Source organism: Rhinoderma darwinii, chromosome 7 (genome assembly GCF_050947455.1).
Source record: "Rhinoderma darwinii isolate aRhiDar2 chromosome 7, aRhiDar2.hap1, whole genome shotgun sequence".
Classification (NCBI taxonomy): Eukaryota; Metazoa; Chordata; class Amphibia; order Anura; family Rhinodermatidae; genus Rhinoderma; species Rhinoderma darwinii.
In genome coordinates, this window is record NC_134693.1 from 81423099 (window position 1) to 81445475 (window position 22377).

Here is a 22377-nt window from a genome sequence, read left to right on the forward strand (position 1 = left end):
CTTGCAGTTCTCTCCAGATTTTGGGGCTTTGAATATTGTGATTTTATACTATTATTTTTTTATAAGTAGGTTTAAAATATGTGAACTATGGCAAATAATTCAAGGTTTCTTTTCAGAGCAGCCAGACAATCCACTTTGAGGTCAACTATTCTTTTAGTTTAACCCCTTCCCGCATTATCACGTACATGCACGTCGGGGAATGCGGCTGGTTAGCGCATTCCCACGTGCATGTACGTGATGCAGTTAAACTGTCACAGCGCCGCGGGGCGAGGTGACAGTTCAATGCAAACTGCTGTCCGAGACAGCTTAGCAACAGAGGTAGCCGACAGGGGACCAATGAAAGTGGCCCCCTGTCGGTGATCGCTGTGATAGGTCTGTCAGTACAGACAGACCAATCACAGTTAGTGTAACTTGTTTTTCTACAGTCTCCGTCTCTGAGCTCCTCTGTTGGTTTTGAGAGGAGATCAGAGACGGATCTAATTTTACTTGTGCATGAAATATACCCCCACAGCCTGATTAGTCACCCCCACAGAGTGATCAGTCCCCCCCACAGCCTAATCAGTCACCCCCAGTGCTGACCAGTCACCCCCAGTGCTGACCAGTCACCCCCAGTGCTGACCAGTCACCCCCTGTGCTGACCAGTCACCCCCTGTGCTGACCTGTCACCCCCTGTGCTGACCTGTCACCCCCAGTGCTGACCAGTCACCCCCAGTGCTGACCAGTCACCCCCAGTGCTGACCAGTCACCCCCTGTGCTGACCAGTCTCCCCCTGTGCTGACCAGTCTCCCCCACAGCCTGACCAGTCACCCCCTGTGCTGACCAGTCACCCCCACAGCCTGACCAGTCACCCCCACAGCCTGATCAGTCAGCCCCTGTGCTGACCAGTCAGCCCCTGTGCTGACCAGTCACCCCGTGTGCTGACCAGTCACCCCCACAGCCTGACCAGTCACCCCCTGTGCTGACCTGTCACCCCCTGTGCTGATCTGTCACCCCCTGTGCTGATCTGTCACCCCCTGTGCTGATCTGTCACCCCCTGTGCTGATCTGTCACCCCCTGTGCTGATCTGTCACCCCCTGTGCTGATCTGTCACCCCCTGTGCTGATCTGTCACCCCCTGTGCTGACCTGTCACCCCCTGTGCTGACCTGTCACCCCCTGTGCTGACCAGTCACCCCCTGTGCTGACCAGTCACCCCCTGTACCGACCAGTCTCCCCCTGTGCCGACCAGTCTCCCCCACAGCCTGATCAGTCACCCCCTGTGCTGACCAGTCACCCCCACAGCCTGATCAGTCACCCCCTGTGCTGACCAGTCACCCCCTGTGCTGACCAGTCACCCCCTGTGCTGACCAGTCACCCCCTGTGCTGACCAGTCACCCCCTGTGCTGACCAGTCACCCCCTGTGCTGACCAGTCACCCCCTGTGCTGACCAGTCACCCCCTGTGCTGACCAGTCACCCCCTGTGCTGACCAGTCACCCCCTGTGCTGACCAGTCACACCCCCTGTGCCGACCAGTCTCACCCCCTGTGCCGACCAGTCTCCCCCTGTGCCGACCAGTCTCACCCCCTGTGCCGACCAGTCTCACCCCCTGTGCCGACCAGTCTCACCCCCTGTGCCGACCAGTCTCACCCCCTGTGCCGACCAGTCTCACCCCCTGTGCCGACCAGTCTCACCCCCTGTGCCGACCAGTCTCACCCCCTGTGCCGACCAGTCACCCCCTGTGCCGACCAGTCACCCCCTGTGCCGACCAGTCACCCCCTGTGCCGACCAGTCACCCCCTGTGCCGACCAGTCACCCCCTGTGCCGACCAGTCACCCCCTGTGCCGACCAGTCACCCCCTTTGCTGACCAGTCACCCCCACAGCCTGATCAGTCATCCCCTGTGCTGACCAGTCACTCCTACAGCTAGTCAGTCACCTCCTGTGCTCCATCAGCACATCCCTGTGCCCCATCAGCACCCCAGTGTGCCACATCACCCAATCAGTATCGTCTGTTGCCTAGTGACAGGCATCACTGAATCAGTTCAGTCTTTTTGTACTAAAAAAAATACTAAAAAAATATATATATAAAAAAATATAAAAAAAAAACATTAAAAAAACAAACCTATAAAAATAGTTTGTTAGTGAGCGACAGGGATAGTAAATTAGTTAGGGATAGTATCAGACTAGCTTGTTAGAGTGTACGTGGTGTAAGGTTAGGTAGTCAGGGCTAGTTAAAAATAATTTAGGGTAGGGCTAATTAGGGTTAGAGGTTCAGGGAGTTAAAAACTATTATAATGACAAAGCGGGTGTTCACTGCTGAAGAGGCGTACGCCTTATTCTGTGCAGAGTCTGACAGTGGAGATGAGGTGACATTTTTGATGTCGTCATCCTCAAGTGACACATCTAGTGATGAGCCCCCCCCCCCCCCCCCCCGTAGACGTTCTAGGGCTAGTGCGCAAGCACAACCAAATTCAGATGCCCCTGCGTGGATTGCCCCTGATAATTATATGCCCCAGGTGCCTGAATTTACTGCCACCCCAGGCACCAACGTGGACACTACTGGATTCAGAGAGATAGATTTTTTTTAATTATATTTCTCTGATTAACTAATTTGTCTTATGGTACAGCAGACAAATATTTATGCTGCACAATTTATTGCCCGCAATCCCAACAGTTACTATGCCAGGCCCCAAAAATGGACCCCTACCAATGCAAATGAAATACTGAAATTTTGGGGCCTATTACTTAACATGGGCATTACAAAAAAGCCCTCTATTCGCTCCTATTGAAGCACTGATATGCTACACCATTCCCCACTTTACCGCCTCACCATGCCTAGGGCTCGTTTCGAGATCCTGCTACGGTTCCTGCATTATAACAATAATGAGGAATGCCCACCCACAAATGACCCCAGTTTTGACAGACTGTTCAAAATTAGAACTGTAGTGAACCACTATAATTCAAAATTTAAAGAGATTTACACCCCTCAAAAATGCATTGCAGTGGACGAATCCTTGGTTCATTTCAAAGGCAGGCTACACTTCCGCCAGTACCTGCCCAACAAAAGGTCTAGGTATGGCGTGAAGCTGTATAAAGTGTGTGAAAGCGCGTCTGGATACACTTTTAAATTCAGAATCTATGAGGGAAAAGATTCTGCAATAGAGCCCCCGGACTGTCCCCCTGTCCTAGGAATAAGTGGGAAGATAGTATGGGATTTGCTGCACCCCATACTAGACCAGGGATACTATCTATATATTGATAATTTTTACAATAGTGTCCCCCTTTTGAAGTGCCTTGCTGTTAGAGGAACCGCAGCATGCGGCACAATCAGGAGAAACCAAAAGGGTCTCCCCAAGGACTTTGTAGATCATACAGTGCGCCGAGGGGAAAGCAGGGCTGTTTGCAGTGACAATTTGCTGCTGGTCAAATACAAGGACAAGCGTGATGTCCTTGTATTGACCACTCTCCATGCAGACCGATCCAGCCCTGTCCCAGTGCGAGGAACCACAGAGCACACCATCAAGCCTGTGTGTATCCAGGATTACAACCAGTTCATGGGAGGGGTGGCTCTTTCGGACCAGGTTCTGCAACCCTACAATGCCCTCAGAAAAACAAGAACCTGGTATAAAAAATTGGCCGTATACCTGACACAAGTGGCACTATATAATTCCTTTGTTTTGTATAAAAGTGCAGGCCACAGGGGGACTTTTCTTGATTTTCAAGAAAAAATTATTAAAGACCAGGAAGGGGAGAGCGGCAGTGGACGCAGCAGTGCTTCTGGAATAGTGGGCTCAAGATTTGATCATGGGCAGTATTTCCCTGGCGTACTTCCCCCCCCACTGAAAAGAAAAGGAGGCCCCAAAGAAGGTGTCGAGTGTGCTCGATGAGGGGCATTAGGAAAGACACCACTAACTGCTGTGAGACCTGCCCCTCTAAACCGGGCCTCTGCATTGGAGAGTGCTTTCGAGTATACCACTCCTCTGTTGATTTGAATTAAGTCCCTTTTCTTCCTAACTTCTCCTATCGATGGGTATTTACTTTCTAAAATTTATTTTATTTCCCATTTTGTCCCAATTGACATTTAAAAAAAAACAAAAACTACCAAATAAAACTAAAAATTCCCATTATACCCCTAGATGAATACCTTGAAAGTTTCAATTTTATTCAAGGAGGCATTTTATGAATTTTCTAAATGTTCTGACACCCGTGTTGCATAAAATCTTACGAGTAAAAAGTGGGCCCTAAAAACCTCCTCGCACTCCTTCAATTCTGAGTTCTGATGTGCAATCCTGACATCCCAGTAAAACCACTAAATAGAACTAAAAATTTCCATTATACCCCTAGATGAATATCTTGAAGCACAGGAGAAAAGGCACGCTAAATATTAAGGCCTCAATATTTGCAGGGTCTAAATACTCACTACACACCTAGATAAAAAGCATAAGGGTTATAGCTTTCAAAATGTGACCCTATGTTGTCACTGAAATGGCATATCTTTTTTTTTTTCAAAATGTAAGATGACCTGTAATGACTGTCCTGCCACACAAAGCTCAATTTGTTTTACTGTATCGTGAAATGGGCATATTTTTTTTATTTGGAGGATCTCTAATAATCGAGCTGTTCCATATCAATACACCATGGGCTTTACTACAGTTTTATTCAGGTTTTTACTGGATCTCTTACACCACGACAATACTTCTGGCAATACTGACATTATTTTGGCGACTAGTGATCCATTACTGTTCCTATATATGGTTTTGGACACTGTCCCTTTATATATTCTGTAGGTGATTGGTTGTTTGTGCGCATAGCGGTTCCTACCTTGCCGGGCAGGGGTCTGTTATGGTGTACCGCGTCGCTTGGTACGTTTGTCCCTTATATAGGGATTGATGAGGCTAAAGAGACGTTGTATGACCTGTCACTATAAAAAACAAGATGTCATCATAGCCCTTCAGGTGTTTTTATCTCGTGAACAAACTCCAGTTTGCCACATAGTTGGATATGTTTTCCTCCATTTTTTAAAAAATATATTGCCGTTCACTCCAGAACAGTTGATTTTTCCCACTATAATTTTTTATATATCAGACTAGAATGCTGTTCACAACGGCATCAGAATGACACAAATGTAGGACAATTGCTTTGTTAGCAAGACATAGTCAAACAGGCAAATAAATTTTTCAGGACATGCCTCCTTTATGAGAACATAGTGGTCAGCATGCTCACTACACTCCTGAATAGCTTAAGGTGTGTAGTTTTAAGAATGGGTCATTTCTTGGGGGTTTCTATCATTCTGTCAGTTCAAAACCTCTCCAAATGTGCATTGGGGCCTAAAACATTTTCAAGCAAAATTGGTGCCCTAAAAGCCTCCGTGTACTCCCTTCCTTTTGGGCCCTGCCGTGTGTCCAGGCAACGCATTAGCGCCACAATGTGGGTATTTTTGAAAACAGGAGAAACAGGGTGATAGATTTTGTGGTGTGATTCTTCACTTTCATGTTTGCATTACAAAGAAATTGGTCTTCAAACTGATACTTTTATGAAAAAAGTGAATTTATTTTTTTTCCACCTGCTATGCATTAAATTTAGCAAAAAACTGTGGGGTCAAAATACTTACTATACCCCTAGATAAATACCTTAAGGGGTCTAGTTTTCTAAATGGGGTCGTTTATGAGGAGTTTCTATCGTTCTGACAGCTTAAAGCTTCTCCAAATGTACAGTGGGGCCTAAAACATTTTCAAGCAAAATATGAGTCCTGAAAGCCTCCGGGTGCTCCCTTCCTTTTGGGCCCTGCCATGTGTCCAGGCAACACATTAGGGCCACAATGTGGGTATTTTTGAAAACAGGAGAAACAGGGTGATAGATTTTGTGGTGTGATTCTTCACTTTCATGTTCGCTTTACAAAGAAATCGGTCTTCAAACTGATACTTTTAGGAAAAAAGTGAAATTTAATTTATTTTCACCTGCTATGCATTAAATTTAGCAAAAAAACTGTGGGGTCAAAATGATTACTATACCCCTAGATTAATACCTTATGGGGTCTAGTTTTCTAAATGGGGTCATTTGTGGGGGTTTCCATCATTCTGAGACCTATGAGCCTCTGAAAACCTGGCTTGGTGCAGGAAAACAAAATGTATTTCAAAACGTAAAAAATTATTATTCAATTTGTAAGTCCTCTAAATTGCAGAAAATGTATTTAATTTTTTCAAAAGTGCTGCCAAAATAGAGTAAAGAGATGGTAATATATATTTAATAAAAAAAAATTGTACAGTATGTATGTACATATGTGACATATTGCAGTTAAAAATAGGAAAAAATGTTAATTTTTACAAAATTTCTTCAATTTTTCTATTTTTTTATTAATTTCCGCAAATCGTATCAGTCTACTTTTACCACTAAAATAAAGTACAACATGTGACGAAAAAACAATGTCAGAATTACTTGGATATTCAAAACGTTCGCAGAGTTATTCTCTGATAAAGTCAGACATACCAGATTTGAAAAATCTGGCTTGGTCATTAAGGTCCAAACTAGCTTGGTCATTAAGGGGTTAAATTCATGCACACTTGTGGTCTCGCTGGGGGCATCTCTTTTAGGCCCCATGCACACGACCGTGCCCGCAATCACGGCCCACGATTGCGGGCACGGCCGGCCGCCGACTGACACCCGCATTTTCGGGCCGAGCTCCAAAACATAGTATGGGAGCACGGCCAGCAAAATGCAAAAGAACGGACATGTTCCATAATTTTCGGAACATTTCTACGGCACGGACACCCATCCGTAGCGCTACGGAGAGGTGTCCGCGTTCAACGAACGTGAGTGAGTCCATTTTTTACGGTCGTGTGCATGGGGCCTTACATTTGCACTTCCCACCTCTGTGATAAAACTTTGGAACCACTGTGTATGATTTCTTTAGGATCAGAACAACTAAAGAAAGGGCCCCGATCTGACTAAATTCATGAAAGCACAACAGAATTACACGTCATAAACACAATAAAATACAATACATTTTGCCTATACCCAGAGAAAAAGATAGCACAAAGAAGGGACACAATATTGTATCTATTCATAGCAACTTGAAGATAAACTGAACCAAACTGGGTGCTTGTTACTTGAACAGATTTAGCTTTAGTAAAGTTACATGTGTGTGTATGGAATATGTCTAACATTTACATATGAGCCTTTGTAAAAGTCGCCAATCGTCTTATGTCAGTGGTTGCTATGAAGTAACATCACCATCTCGTTTTTCTGATCCATTTATGTTTTTACATCAGGTCACCTCTCCATTGTCCTCAAGACCTGGCCACTATCAAGAACGATGAAGAGTATTAAAAAATGTACAATGGAGTTATGCAATGTACTATACAGTTGAAGCAATATAGAAAATAATATAGTGTATTAAATGAAGTGACCATATGATGATATAGTGATAAAAATATAAGAGAATTATTTCAGAGGCGTACATGTACGATTGTTTTTTCTGTCAGATGCCTTTCATTCATGTTGCACTTCAGGACATAGACTGGGAATAACAAATGTACAAATCGTACAAATGTACGATGGTATAAACGGCTAAAATTAAACCCCACACCTACTGTAAAGAAGGGCAATAAATAGCAAAAAATTGCATCTATAATATATAAAATAAATTAAACCATTTTTTTTTTTTTTTTCTATAAAAAGTGGTTTTATGTTGTCAAAGTGTAAAAAAAGAAAAAAGCACATATATGGTATCACCGCGATGGTAACGACTGGAGTAATAAAGTTAACGCTTTATTTAAACATGGTGAACGGCATAAGAAAAAAAAGAAAAAAACTTCAGAATTGCTTTTTTTTCTCCATCCCCCTTCTACAAAAAAAATTGATAAAAGTTAATCACCAAAATGGTACTACTGAAAACTACATCTCATCCCGCAAAAAACAAACCTACATATGGCTACAGCGACAAAAAAACAAAAACGTTAAGGCCCTTGAAATGCGGCAATTCAAATGGCCCAGTGGCCGGACTACCCCTTTAAATGCTCTGCAAACTCTACAGATTATATTTTCTCATATTCCTTTAGATCTCCACACCACTTCTCTCCTACCTTGCCTCCATATACTGTTCTCCTGTAACCTTAGCCTTTTCTTGTAATAAGATATGATATATTACATATCCTTCTGTTTTTGAAGGCCTTTTCTTCCTTTCTGGGGGTTTCTCATAGAGACCCTAGCTTTTCTAGCTTTCGATAAATATTTTTGAAATATGTTTTAGAGAATAACATCTTTGTTTCCATAAAAATGGCAATATTTGCATTAAATCTAGTCGTTTAGGGAAACTGACCATGTTGGGCCTAGTTCACATGTAGATTTTCGCAGACTTCGAATTAGCAGCATTGTTTTTCCTTTTCTTTATGGGTTTCTTGTGGCGTTTCTTTCCCTTGGCCATTCAATCTATTACAAAAACCGTGGGCAGTCCACTGCGCTATTGTTTCCGCCAAAAAAACTGAAACCTTACAGAACCGAGACAAACGGAAACCATTAGCAACTAAAGCATTACCACTGAAATCAATGGTAATGCAAACAAAAGCTATGGTTTCCGTTTGCCTTTCCGTTGATGGGTTCCACTGACGGAAAGGTCTGATGGAATCCATCAACGGAAACCGAACGCTGTTCTGAACACGCCCTTAGTTCTATGTATTTTATATCCTGCTAGCGTTTCAAAAACACCCACTAACTTCAAAATGGCATCAATCTGACTCGTTAGATCGTGCACCTAAAATACCAAGTCGTCGGCAAAAAGTTATCCTCCACCTTTATACCTGTAGATTGTAAATGATACCTTGCCAGTGGTTCGATTGCCATACTAAAATGTTGCAGAGAAAGTGGACACCCCTGTCACGTTCCCCCGGAATAATCCAAATTCCTCTGAAATTAATCCTTGTGTTATTTTTTTGTGCATGTGGGTGATCATACATGACTACGATGGCCCTTAACTCCTTCAAAGCCAAGCTCATTTTGGCCTTCAGGACCTGCCCCGGTTTTTCAAATTTGACATGTGTCCCTTTATGTGGTAATAACTCTGGAATGCTTTTACCTATCCAAGGGATTCTGAGATTTTATCGTGACATATTGTACTTTGTTAGGGAAAAAAAATTGGTCGATAAATTCCATATTTATTTGTGAGAATCACCAAAATTTTAAAGAAAGTTTTCAAAAATTAGCCTTTTTCTAAATTTAAATGTATCTGCTTGTAAAACAGACAGTAATACCACAAAAAATGGTTACTATTTCACATTTGCCATATGTCCACTATATGTTTGCATTGTTTTTTGAACGTCCTTTCATTTTTCTAGGACGTTACAAGACTTAAAACTTTTTTTTTTTTCAAGGACCAGTTCAGTTCTGAAGTGGTTTTGAAGGCCTTGTATATTAGAAAGTCCCCTTAAATCACCCCATTTTGAAAACTGCACCCCTCAAAGTATTCAAAACAGCGTTCAGAAAGTGTTGCGACCCTTTTAACCGTTTCACAGGAATTAAAGCAAAGTAGAGGTGACATTTACAAATTCATTTTTTTTTTTTTTGGCCAAAATTCATTTGTAATACATTTTTGTTCTGTAACACAGTAGGTTTTGCCCAAGAAATGCATCTTTGCATATAATGCATATATTTATTGCCCAGAATATCCCCATGTGGCCCTAGTGTGCTAATGGACTGAAATACAGGCCTCAGAAGCAAAAGAGCACCTAGAGGATTTTGGGGCCTCCTTTCTTTAGAATATATTTCAGGCACGATGTACGGTTTGAAGAGGTCTTGTGCCAAAACAATGGAAACCCCCAAAAAGTGACCTCAAAAAACGACATCTCAATGAATTTTTCTAGGGGTATAGTTAGCATTTTGACACCACAGTTTTTTTGCTAAATTTATTTGAATTCGTCTGAAGATGAAAATGTATTTTTTTTCTGAAAAAACATTGAATTTTCTAATTTTTACAAGGAGAAAAAGCACCCCAACATTTGTAAAGCAATTTCTCCCGATTACGGTAATACCCTTTATGTGGTAATAAACTGCTGTTTAGACCCACGCCAGTGCTCACAATGGAAAGAGTGCCATTTGGATTTTGGAGCGCAGATTTTGCTGGAACGGTTTTCGGTGCCATGTCGCGCTTGCAACGCACAGGAGGGACTAAAACTGTGGAAACACCCAAATGGGAACCCATTTTGGAATTACACCCCTCAAAGAATTTTTCTAGGGGCGAGATGGCTTTTTCTTTTTAACCCCATAGGTTTTTTGCAGAATTTTGGCATGAAAAATTACCCATTTTTTTCACTAATGTGTCATTTATAGGACATATTTTTCAAACGTACATGAAACTGATGAATCGAACCCCAACATTTATTGCCCACTTTCTCCTGTGTTCAGAAAACCCCCCACTTAGACCGTAATCTGCTGCCTGGCCACACGCAAAATCAAAGGCGCACAATGTGCCATTTTAGGATACTATTTTAGCTTGAGTAACTTATAGGCCCCACTCCATGCCTGCAAAGGTTTTGAGCTGGCAGAACAATGTAACACCCCCAAAAGTGACCCCATTTTGAAAACGACATCCCCTATGTTATTCATCTAGGGGTATTTTGAGAATGTTGATCAAAAAGTTTTAGGTGTGGTTTAGGTTATTTGTCTTTTTTGTCCCTAAACATTGGATTTGCCTGTACATATAACTATGTCGTGCTAAAAAAAGCATATGACCAACATATGTGTTAGTCCGTAGAGTTAAGAACAGCATCTCACTTTGATGTATAGTAAGTTATATTCGGAAAATTTTAAATATATGAAACTGCTTTGAAGTGAAAGGCAATATATTTGAAAAGTGGAGGAAACAAATACTGAGCATGTTCACAGAATAAAAGGACAGCCATTGGGCTATATAATTTTTTTTTTTTAAAGGGACTGGTTGTACAACGTCTCATTAGCACAATCAATACCTATATGAGGGACGATACGTGCCAAGTGACGCTGGCTCTCCATAACCGATCCCTGCCGGGCAAGGTAGGAACTGAAATGTGCACAAAACAACCGATCACCTGCAGAATATATAAAGGCGCAGTGTCCAACACCGTATGCGTGTATATATACAGTAACTGATCAGTAATCCACAAATTATTGTCAGCTTTACCAGCAGTATTATCGGGTAGAACAAGTTGCACAAAACCATAAAACAAGCTCATACTGCACTGATCATGAACTTCTCGTATACCCTCCAAATAAAAAGAACTATGCCTGTATCACCAAAAAGTACTAAGAATGAAAAGAATAGCTTTTTATGGCAGGACATAATCATAACAACAGGCAGAACAAAAAAATCTAACATTTAAAAACTACAATCCCCAATCTAGGGGTACAGTGAGAATTTTGGGTTTTGTTTTGGGGTTATTACAATTTTAGTCTGTGGGCAGAAAATGGGAAAATAAATAAAATTACTTTATAATGGCCAATATGAAGAAAGAGGGGACTGATAAATAATTTTTTTTTTTAAAACTAATGAGGTGTGATAAATTCAGAAGCATTCTTTTATGCATAGGCCGGGTTTTGAGGGGCATGTATCGCATTGGTAGGTGATGTTTCTTCTGATCCCTCTTCTTGTACACACCCCACATTTTTGGGGGGTCGTCTTTTTTTTTTCTCGGTAGGGGGTATTTCTGTAGGAAAATGCTGGCCTGGAATAATGCGACTTACATTACTTGCAGTACCCTAGCCTTTTGGGTTTCCAAATATTAGGGCCTTGATGACCTTCTCCTGGAATTGCAGGAAGGTTTCACGATTGCCTGCATACCTGGACACCACAAACGCAATATAAAATGCAATTTGGGTGAGGTGGACAACCAGCTTTTTGTACCGTGTTTTGCTCTTACGCATGGCACTTTATTGTATGATCACTCGATCGGATAGGTCCACCCCACCCATGAAGCGATTGTAGTCTGGGATGCAGGTAGGCTTGGTGGTTGGGGTGCTGGATCCATGTCATATAACAGGTCTGCTGCAAGAATTATGAATGGTGGACAATATATGCACGTCCCTTCTGTCCTCTAATTTAAGAGCGCAGATTATCGTTGCAGACAGCACTACTTTCCCCTTTCTGCAACGTCTGCCCCAGCAGGGTTTTGGGAAGGACCCCCTGATTCTCCTGGATGGTGCCGCGGGCCACGGAGGATCTGGACGAAAGGGACTTTAGGATATTGTAAAGATTGTCCACGTATAGGTGATATCCCTGACCAAGTAAAGGGTGTATCCGGTCCCAAACTATTTTGCCACTGATACCAAGAAATGAGGGGAAGTCTGGGGGATCAATTGTTGAATCTTTATACTCCTAAATTTTAAAGCGGTGTGTGTACCCGGTGGTACTCTCACACATCTTGTACATTTTTATGCCCTACCGGGCCCTTTTGTTTGAGGTATTGCCTGAAGTGCAGCCTCCCTTTAAAAGTTACAAGGGATTCATCGACCGCTATATTTTTTTCAGGGGTTTAATTTTCAGGAAATTTTTGATTTGAAGTGCTCGATTACTTGGGGTCCTGGGATGGTGGGCAACGGGAATTGTCATTATAATTCAAGAACTTGAGCAGGGCCCCAAAACGTGTTCTGCTCATCACGGTACTGTAGAAGGGCGTATTGTACAATACATCAGAGGACCAGTAGTCTCGGATACTTGTTTTTTTTTTTTTATGAGGCCCATGTTTAACGATAGGCCCCAAAATTTTCGGAGTTCCACTGCGTCTGTGGGGGTCCAGCTTTGAACTCTGCCATTATGAGGTGGGATTGCTGGCAATAAACTGCTCTGCATACAAATTGGTCTGCTGGACCATCGCAGAAACTAATTCATCAGAGAAGAACAAATTTTAAAAAATCTAAATCCATGAATCAAGCTGTCTCTAGCTGGATCCCTGAGGAGGCAGTAAAGTTGGGAACCTGAGGGGTATAATTTACAGCGGGTACCCACATCGCCTCATTTGAATCCGGCTGCGCAGGACTAACTGCTCTTCTGTGCTGTGGGGGCTCATCATATTCGCTAGATGAAGATGAAAGAACAAATTCATGATCGCTAGCAGTGTCTGTGTCGGAGCATGTAAAATCTCTGGGCTATATTGGTATGGTACAGTATATAATAAAGCTAATAAAACTCCATAAAAACAATTTTTCTAATAGATTTTTTTATAGAACTAAAATAACTAGAAAAAAAAGTGCTCCCTAAAAATACAGGAGCGGGACGGAGCGCACTGTATAGGTCACAGGGGGTGACAAGACACAGAGGTCAGGTAATGAGCCTAAATAAAGTAGCGCTACTCCTAACAAGACTCCCTACGATTTCTAAATAACTGTTTAATTTCTTTTTACATTTTTTTTTTTTAATTATTTTTTTTAACAAGAAAAAAAAAACGAAACTCCCTAAAAATACAGGAGAGGACGGAGTAGGTAGGGACAGAAGTCTGCAAGTAATGTTCAGCAGGAGATGGACGAAAGCAGGATTAACAGAAGCTGGCGTCAAGGGTCAGTATAGGGTAAAATTGATGAACTTTTTCATAAAATTGACATGGACCTTCACAGATCGGACAGGGTCCTTCAAAAGATCGGACAGTAGGCAGGGATCAGCTGATGGGCATGGAGAAGATATAGAGAAGATTTTTTTTATTTTTGAGAAAGATTTTCTGTCAGGAACACTCTGACACACAGTACGCTACACTACACTGATGACCGGCACTGAGAAGCTCTGAATCAGAAATGAGCTTCTCAGAGCTGGTAATCGGCACTATGCCGTCATTGACAGCTGTGATTGGTCAGTCACATTTAACTGACCAACCACAGCGATCGCCGACACGGGACCGCTCTGATGGGTCCTGTGCCGGCTAACTGTGATTGTTAGCTGTCATGGACTGCAACAATCATTGTGACGTCACCATGTCGTTTGACATGCAGAGGAGCCTTCTGCTTAGGTGCAGTTTTAATACCTTCAAGGATTTCTTTTTCTGTTATGGGGGAATGTCAGCAGCTCATAATGATCCTCTAAGACAAAGGCAGTGCGCACCTTATCCCAAAGAATTTCCGCTTCAAGCGTGTTAACTTGCATATAACTTTTTATAGAAGGCCACCAGAATTTGATTTATATCCTTGTTTTCCTGAAGAATCCTACCTTTTTTGCCCGGGATGATTTTCTATAGGATTCACTAAGCTGTATATAGGTATTATATTTTTTTCCTACTGCTGCAGTGTGGAATATTATTTACCCTCTTAAAATTTTAGCCGTTTCCCATATCAAAATTCGTTGTTCTTTATGGTCTCTCTTATTTTCCAAGAAGTTTTTCCAAGAAAATCTTAGTTCCTGATCTTGATAGAATCCCTTGGAAACACCACATACCCTGGACCCTCCCATCCCTTCTGTTCCCAATATTATTGGGGCATGGTCTGATTTTAAAAAGGGCACGAGGAGGTATTCTACCCTAGACCAAGTATACACTTTGGAGAGAGAAGTATATTCTCTTTTTAAACTGAATTTTGTAGTCTAAGGATCAAGGAACAATATCATTTGCATGAACCAATCCAGGAGATCCTCTCCCCCTTGTGTGCCTGACTTAAAGGATTTAGATTTATCTAGTAGACTGTTTGCCAATCTGTGAAAATCACCTCCTGTTACCTTATATTTTGCTTTATCCATGTTAATCCAATCCGCCAAGCGGTTTAGAAATGCCTGTTATGGCCGGCATCATTTGAGGCGTAAATATTGTTGATCATTAACTCTTGGGAATCAATTTCCTTAACTCCTTCCCGCAAATGGGCATTACCTACATCCTTTTTAGCAGTGTGTTCCCGCAAATGGGCGTACAGTAACGTCCTGAGGATGAAGCGGGCACAGGAGCTGTGCTCACTTCATCTTCAGCCGGTGTCGGATGTAATATACAGCCGATATCCAACTGCAATGCCGGCGATCACAGTTATCTCCTTTCATTGCTGTTCAACCCCTTAAATGCTGCAGACAATAGCGACAGCGATCGTCACCCCGTGAGAAATCGCAAGGTGCCAATGACTGCTATGGCAACCAGGAAGCCTAGCAACGGGTTCCTGGTCGGCTATGTACGGAAGCCTATTGGCTAACTGTCAGTTGTAAAATTACAGTTACAATACATAAGTAGTGCAGTGTATTGTACAGGGCATCAGAAGATCAGATCTTCAAGTCCGCTAATAAGTGTAAAAAAAAAAAAAAAGATGTTTTAGAAAAATAAAAGTTTTAGGTAAAAAAAAACCACAATAATCGCCCTGTTTCACTGATCAAGTCCATTTATAATTAGAAAAAAATGGAAAAATAAAAAAATATATACATAATGATAATTGCCGCGTTTGGATCAGCCTGAACTATAAAAATATCATATTTATCCTGCACGGTGAACACCATAAAAAAACAAAGCACGTTGTTTCCAAAAAATTTTAATTAAATGTGATCAAAAAGTCGCAAGTACCACAAAATGGTACCAAAAAAAACAGCACACTGAAGAAAATCACTGAATGCTTGAGGCCTAAAACATTATTTTATTTAGAAAAAAGGTTTTATTTTGTAAAAGTAGTCAAACATTTAAAAACTATCAATTTGGTATTGCTGTAATCGTATCAAAACGCAGAATAAAGTAAACCTGTTTATGCTGCACAGTGAACACCATTAAAAGTGTATTTAAAAAAACAGAATTTCAGTTTTTTGGTTTCCTCAACTCCCAAAAAATGGAATAAAAATCATGGGCAGCAGTTCACCTAAAACCCCACGTGATCATTTGCTAGGCCCTGTAAATGCAGAGGAAACTACAACATTTTTGGGTCTTATGCTACATAAGGGGCTAGTGATGAAGTCAAAGATTAGGCAACGCTGGAGTGCTGATATTTTGTACACTACCGTGGACACCATTTATAAGTGCAAGTCCTGCCCCCAAAAACCTGACCTGTGCATAAAGGATTGGCTCAAAGCGTACGACACTATCCATGGATAATTAAAAAAAAAAATTTAATTTACCCCATTATTACATCACCCTATTATGCCCTGATGCACTATGCCCAGCTTACATATACCCTGATGTACTCTGCCCAGCTTACGTATACCCCCACATTATAAACGGCAACACCAGTAAAACCCTAAACAAAACTAATACCAAGCAAAATCTGCTCTCCAAAAGTCAAATGGCGCTAATTCTGGCCCAAACAGAAGTTTATGACCACATATGGGGTATTACTGTATTCTGAAGAACCCGCTTAACAATTTATGGGGTGTGTGTCTCCAGTGGCACAAGCACAACACATTGGGCACTGAAATAGCATATCTGTGGAAAAATGTCAATTTTCAATCTGCATCATCTATTGTGCACTCATTTCTGAAAAACATGTAGGGTCAAAATGCTCATTACACTTCATGATAAATTCCTTAAAGGGGTGTCGTTTCCCAAATGGGGTCACTTCTCGGGGATTTTCACTGTACTGGCACCTCGGTGAAATGCAACATGGCATCAAAAAACAATATTGTAAAATCTTCACTCCAAAAACGAAATTGCGCTTTTTCCCCTTAGATCCTTGCCACGTGTCCAAATAGCAGTTTACAACCACATGCTACATTACATCTCTTTTTCCTCTAACCTGGCTTACCCAGCTTGGGTCAGATTTCAAGATCTCCTTCTCTGAGATATATATTTTGCTGCAGGAGGGCTGTATCGGCTTGCAGTCTTTTCATGTATTTCAAGACCCTATTAATAATAATCTTTATATAGTGCCAACATATTCCGCAGCACTTTACAATTCAGAGGGAACATACAGACAATATCAGACATTACATAGTGATAAAACTAATTAACAATTCAAACGAGGAGCCTGCTCGCAAGAGCTTACAATCTATGAAGAAATTGGGGGGACACAATGTAAAAAGTGCTTGTTGAGTACAATGGTCTAGCCATGTGTATGACAGATATAAAGTGCATTAGGGTGTAAAAATCCCTATATACTGCAATACATTAGTATTGCAGTATATGGTGAAAGTCATCCAATGATCACTGGTTCAAGTTCCCTTGGGGGACTATTAAAAATGAAGTGAAAAGGTAATTATTTTTTTTATGTACAAAAAGAATATAATAAAAAAGAAACATTTTCCCTTCTACCACTCCATTGGAAAAATAACAAGTTATGGCTCATAGAAGGCGGGTAGTGTAAAATAAAAAATAAAAAAATGGCTTTGACTTAAAGGGGTTAAAGCTTGTTTTATATTGATGGGTTTTCCTGTGACTACATTTCTTATTTAAAGAAGCCCTCCACTTTATTTTTTTATTGCACCCTCCATTTGTACATGGTGTTTCAGTGGGGTGCCGTGTGCAAAAATATTTATCGATCCCCGCATCTTGTCATTTTTCGGGTCCAGCGCTGCACACGTGATCTTCTTTCTGACCTGGTCTGGAATCGCTGTTTTTCAGAAAACCGGAAGTTAGGCTCTCAATGCGTTTCTATGGAGCCTCGTTCTGGCTCCCACAGGAATGCATTGAGAGCTTGAGTTACGGTTTATTCAATAGCACAGTGACTCGAGACAAGTCATAGGGCAGATCACGTGAGCAGCGGTGGACCCGAAAAATACAAGATACAGGGATAAGTAAGTATTTTTGCACACCGCACCCCACTGAAACACCAATGTACAAATGGAGGGTGCAATAAAAATAAATAAAGTGGAGTGCTTTTTTAACTTCTTGCAGGGAAATGAAACCTTTACTCGAGTGCATGCTCACTATTAATAAAACAAAAAACGGCAAGGAAAACTGAGACAAATCATATTGAGGTTCTGAACTTGATAAAACCTGTATTCACTAGTTTCTTGGTGTTAATGAAATCTTGTTCTTTTGAGTAATGTGTGTAATATTATATATAGTATTCTAGAGTGTAAACTAACGTTTGTATGTCCTCCTTCAGCCATCCACAGCCTGGTTACTTTAATAGTGATGGAAACCTGGATTTCTTCATACAGGTTCAGAGCAATACTACTCAGAAAAAGGTACGTTCATGATGTTCATGAATCCTAGAAATGATACCAAGCTCTTCATCATGTAAGTTGGTTTTACCATTGTTTTTAATTTCCTGTAGAAAGATATGAGAGGAAATATTTATCTCATTCAACACCAATCAATTACGCAGGGGTGTAACATTCATCAACATGAATCTTTATCAATGGATATGGACAATTGCCCTGACTTACAGAGAAAATTTGTATTACCTGTAATTTTGCTTTCCTCGAGTCCATAGGCAGCACACATAGAATATTCTGTCTCCACCTTAGGACCAGCCCACCAAGAATACTAATAGCAACAATTAGCATAAATAACCAGCAACTAACTGATCTATAAGAGTATGCCTAATCCCCACATGCCTGTTTTAGTAAATAGACTAATTGCTGCTTATAAAATTTATTAGGAGGGATATAGCTGTGCTGCCTATGGACTCGAGGAAAGGAAAATTACAGGTAATACAAATTTTGCTCTTTCCTCATCCTCCTCCTACGGCAGCACATGGGATATGCATAGAAAACAGACAAGGGAGGTTTAATTTTGAAATACCACATGACGTACACTAGTACCAAAAACTGTTCTCCTAGAAGCCTTTCTGTCTAGCCAATAATTCTTTACGAAGGTAGATGGTGTTGATCACGAAGCAGCAGCACAAATCTCCTGTAAGGACACTTGAGCCCTCCCTGCCCACGAGTTGGTGGTTGCTTGGGTAGAGTGAGCTCAGACAGGAAACTGAGTAGAAGAGCCATCTGCAACATATGCCTCTGTTATGCAAGACATGACTTATCTAGCTAAGGTGTCTTTGGCAGCTTTAACAGGTTCCCGACCGCTGGCCGTATTTATACGGCCAGCGGTCAGGGTCTCTGAAGTCCGCCGTATAGACTATTTACGGCGGCACTTCAGAGACTGTGCACGCGCGATCGCGTGCACACAGCTCTGTGCCCTGGCTGTTGCTAACAGCCATGGGCACTGGGCAGAATGTCAGGGGTCAATCTTTTGGCCCCTGAACATGTGATCGCTGTGACAACCAATCACAGCGATCACATGCATTTCTGCATAGAAAACAGTGTGCACGCGGTCGCGTGCACACAGCCCTGTGCCCACGCTGTTACCAACAGCTCTGGGCACTGGGCAGAGTATCAGGGACCAATCTGATGGTCCCTGAACATGTGGTCGCTGTGAAAACCTATTACAGCGACCACATTTGTTTTATTTTGACTTTTCTGGCAGTAAATCTCCTGCCTCTTTTCTTCTCCTCAAACATTGTTTCAGTTTGAGGAGAAGAAGAGACTCGGGAGAATTGCTGCCAGAAGATTACAGTTAGTTACACAAAAAATACAGTTACACTCTAAAACATTCTCTGTATAGATAGATTTCTATCTATCCATCTATCTTTTTTTCTATATATCTACCTTTCTATCTTTTATTCTATTAGAATAGGCAGGTAGGGAGTATATAATTATATATATATCCACATATATATAATATATATAGCAATAGCGGTTTATTTTTTTGTTAGCGGTAGTGTAGATATATATAGCAGTTAGTTTGTGTGTTTTATATAAAAAAAAACAAAAAACAATTTGTTTAGTGTTAGTTACGTTATGGCGAGGAAGTTGTTTAGCGCCGAGGAGGCATACGCCATGCTGTGGTCTGAGTCGGAGACCGCTTCAGAGATGGCGTCCGAGATGGAACCTGTTTTAGGTAGTGACGATGACAGCGTCACTTCAGGTTCATCTTCAGGGGACGTTGTCCCTGATGCAGTTGAAACTGCAGAACTTGAAAGCGCAGGGCCAAGTAGCGCTGTAGCACGGGACAGCCTGGTACCTTCAGTCCAGGCTCTTGTATGGGCACCTGCCCCATCTTTTGGGCCTAGAATCCACGGATTTACTGCCACTCCTGGCATAACCGTGGACAATACAAATTTTGTCCAAATGGATTACTTCCATTTATTTATAACGGACGACATCCTAAATCAGATTGTCCACAAAACAAATTTATATGCCACTCAATATATAAGGCAGAAACCTTCATCCACCCATGCCAGAGATTGGACGCCCACCAATTTGCTGGAATTAAAAAAAATTTGGGGGCTCACCCTAAATATGGGTATTGTCAAAAAGCCCTCCATTAGGTCTTACTGGTCAACAAGACCCGCCCAAGCCACCCCAGTATATTCTGCAGTAATGCCCAGGTCTCGTTATGAGACAATAATGAGGTTCCTCCACTTCAATGACAACGCACAGGCCCCCCCCAAGTACCGATGCAAACCGGGATCGGTTGTTCAAAATAAGACCGCTAATAAATTCCCTGAATAATTTATTTCTGCAACTCTACACCCCTGAGCAGAATGTAAGTATGGACGAATCCCTCCTCAACTTTCATGGCAGACTTAGCTTTCGCCAATATCTACCTTCAAAAAGGGCAAGATATGGCGTTAAGCTCTACAAATTGTGTGAAAGCGGGTCAGGATATACCACCGCCTTCAGAATTTATGAAGGGCGGGACCGCACAATAAATGTTCCTGGATGCCCCCCTGATCTTTCCACCAGCAGTAAGATCGTGTGGGAGATAATGCAGCCTCTGCTTCACAAGGGGTACCACCTGTACTGTGATAATTTTTATTCGAGTGTGCCCCTGTTTAGGCATTTGCATGCTGCAAGGACTGGCGCATGTGGTACCATGCGCAAAAACAGAATTGGTTTTCCACAGCAATTAGTGGGGAAGCGCATGGTAAAGGGGGACTCCTGTGCTTATGCATCTGAAGAATTGCTGGCGGTCAAGTTCAGGGATCGCAAAGATGTGTATGTGCTAAGCACGATTCATACCGCAGGAACAGTGGCAGTGAGGGAAAGAGGGGCAACATCGGACAAGCACAAACCAGTGAGCGTGTCCGAATATAACAAGTACATGGGGGGGGGTGGATTTAAGCGACCAGGTTTTACAGCCCTATTTAGTAAAACGCAAAACTAAAACCTGGTACAAAAAAGTGGCCATTTATTTGTTACAGGTGGCCATCCACAACTCATTTGTGCTCTACAAAAAAAACAGAGGCAGAGACACATACCTGGATTTCCAGGAAAAAATTATTGAAGGCCTCATTTTTGATGTTCAGGACACCTGAGGATGTCACGCGACTGACTGAAAGACACTTCATCAGTCGGATTCCCCCAACACCAACCAGAAGCAACCCCCAGAAAAAGTGCCGCGTCTGCAGAAAAGACGGGCACCGCAAAGATTCCCGATATTTCTGTCCCTCACAACCAGGCCTGTGCATTGAGCCATGTTTTAAAAAATACCACACTGTTCTGAATTATTAGATTTTAGTTAATTTGTTGAAAATATATTTGCCCTACATTACGTTTTTATTTTTCCCCTGATTTTACTCCAAGGGTGAGGGAGGGAATGGGTGGGGGGTGGATGTCATGTTTGCATATTCTCTAAAGTTCATCTGCTGGAGAGCTCCATTTGCATAAACCTGCAATTTCTTATTTTAGAAAACCCCAAAAAATAAATTCCCATTATACCCCTAGATGAATATTTTGGGATTTCTGCTTCAAGAGCAGATATTTTGGAAGTGTTATAGAAACTCTGTTGAGTTTTGTAAAACCAGCTTTGAAAAAAAGCGATTTGTGAAATAAGCTTCTTCTATCGTCCGCCCTCCTACTTCTCTATGTGATAAATAAGACACACATATTTGGTATCCCCATGCTCAGGAGAAGTGGAAGAATGTGAAAGGAGATGAATTTTGTCCGTGGTCTATGCCGTGTGTGAAAAATGCTGGTATAAACTGATGCATTTGCTAAAAAATTGCTAATTTTATTTTGATCCATCTTATTCAAGAGACTTTCAGAAGAAAACTGGACTGTCTAAAAATATGATAAACCCCTTGAAGAAAACCTTGTGGGGTCTACTTGCGTGAATGAAGTAATTTATGGGGTGATTCTAATCTTTCAGCAGCATTAGGCCCCCCAGAAAACAGTATGCGGCTATAAAATCAAGTGCAGAATTCCTGGACCGAAAAGGCCAAAAAGCCTCCTTTTATGCCAAGCCCTGGCACATGCCCGTGAATAAAGCACACATATTTGGTATCCCCATGCACAGGAGAAGTGGAAGAATGTGAAATGCGATTAATTTTGTCCGTGGTCCATTTTGTGTGTGAAAAAGCTAGCATAAACTGACGCATTTGTTAAAAAAAAAGGTAATTTTATTTTGTTCCATCTTATTCAAGAAACTTTCAGAAGAAAACTGGACTGTCTAAAAATATGATAAACCCCTTGAAGGAAACCTTGTGGGGTCTACTTGTGTGAATGAAGTCATTTATGGGGTGATTCTAATGTTTCAGCAGCATTACGCCCCCCAGA

At 41.8% G+C, this 22377-nt stretch overlaps 1 protein-coding gene across 1 annotated transcript in view; it reads left to right on the forward strand.

Moving 5' to 3' along the window:
- Positions 1-22377, forward strand: part of FAM234B (family with sequence similarity 234 member B) — a 156112-nt gene that overhangs the window by 92850 nt on the left and 40885 nt on the right. The window contains exon 9 of the mRNA XM_075833616.1: positions 17922-18003. Within this exon, the coding sequence (XP_075689731.1) occupies positions 17922-18003 (82 nt within the window). The remainder of the gene's footprint in view (positions 1-17921; positions 18004-22377) is intronic.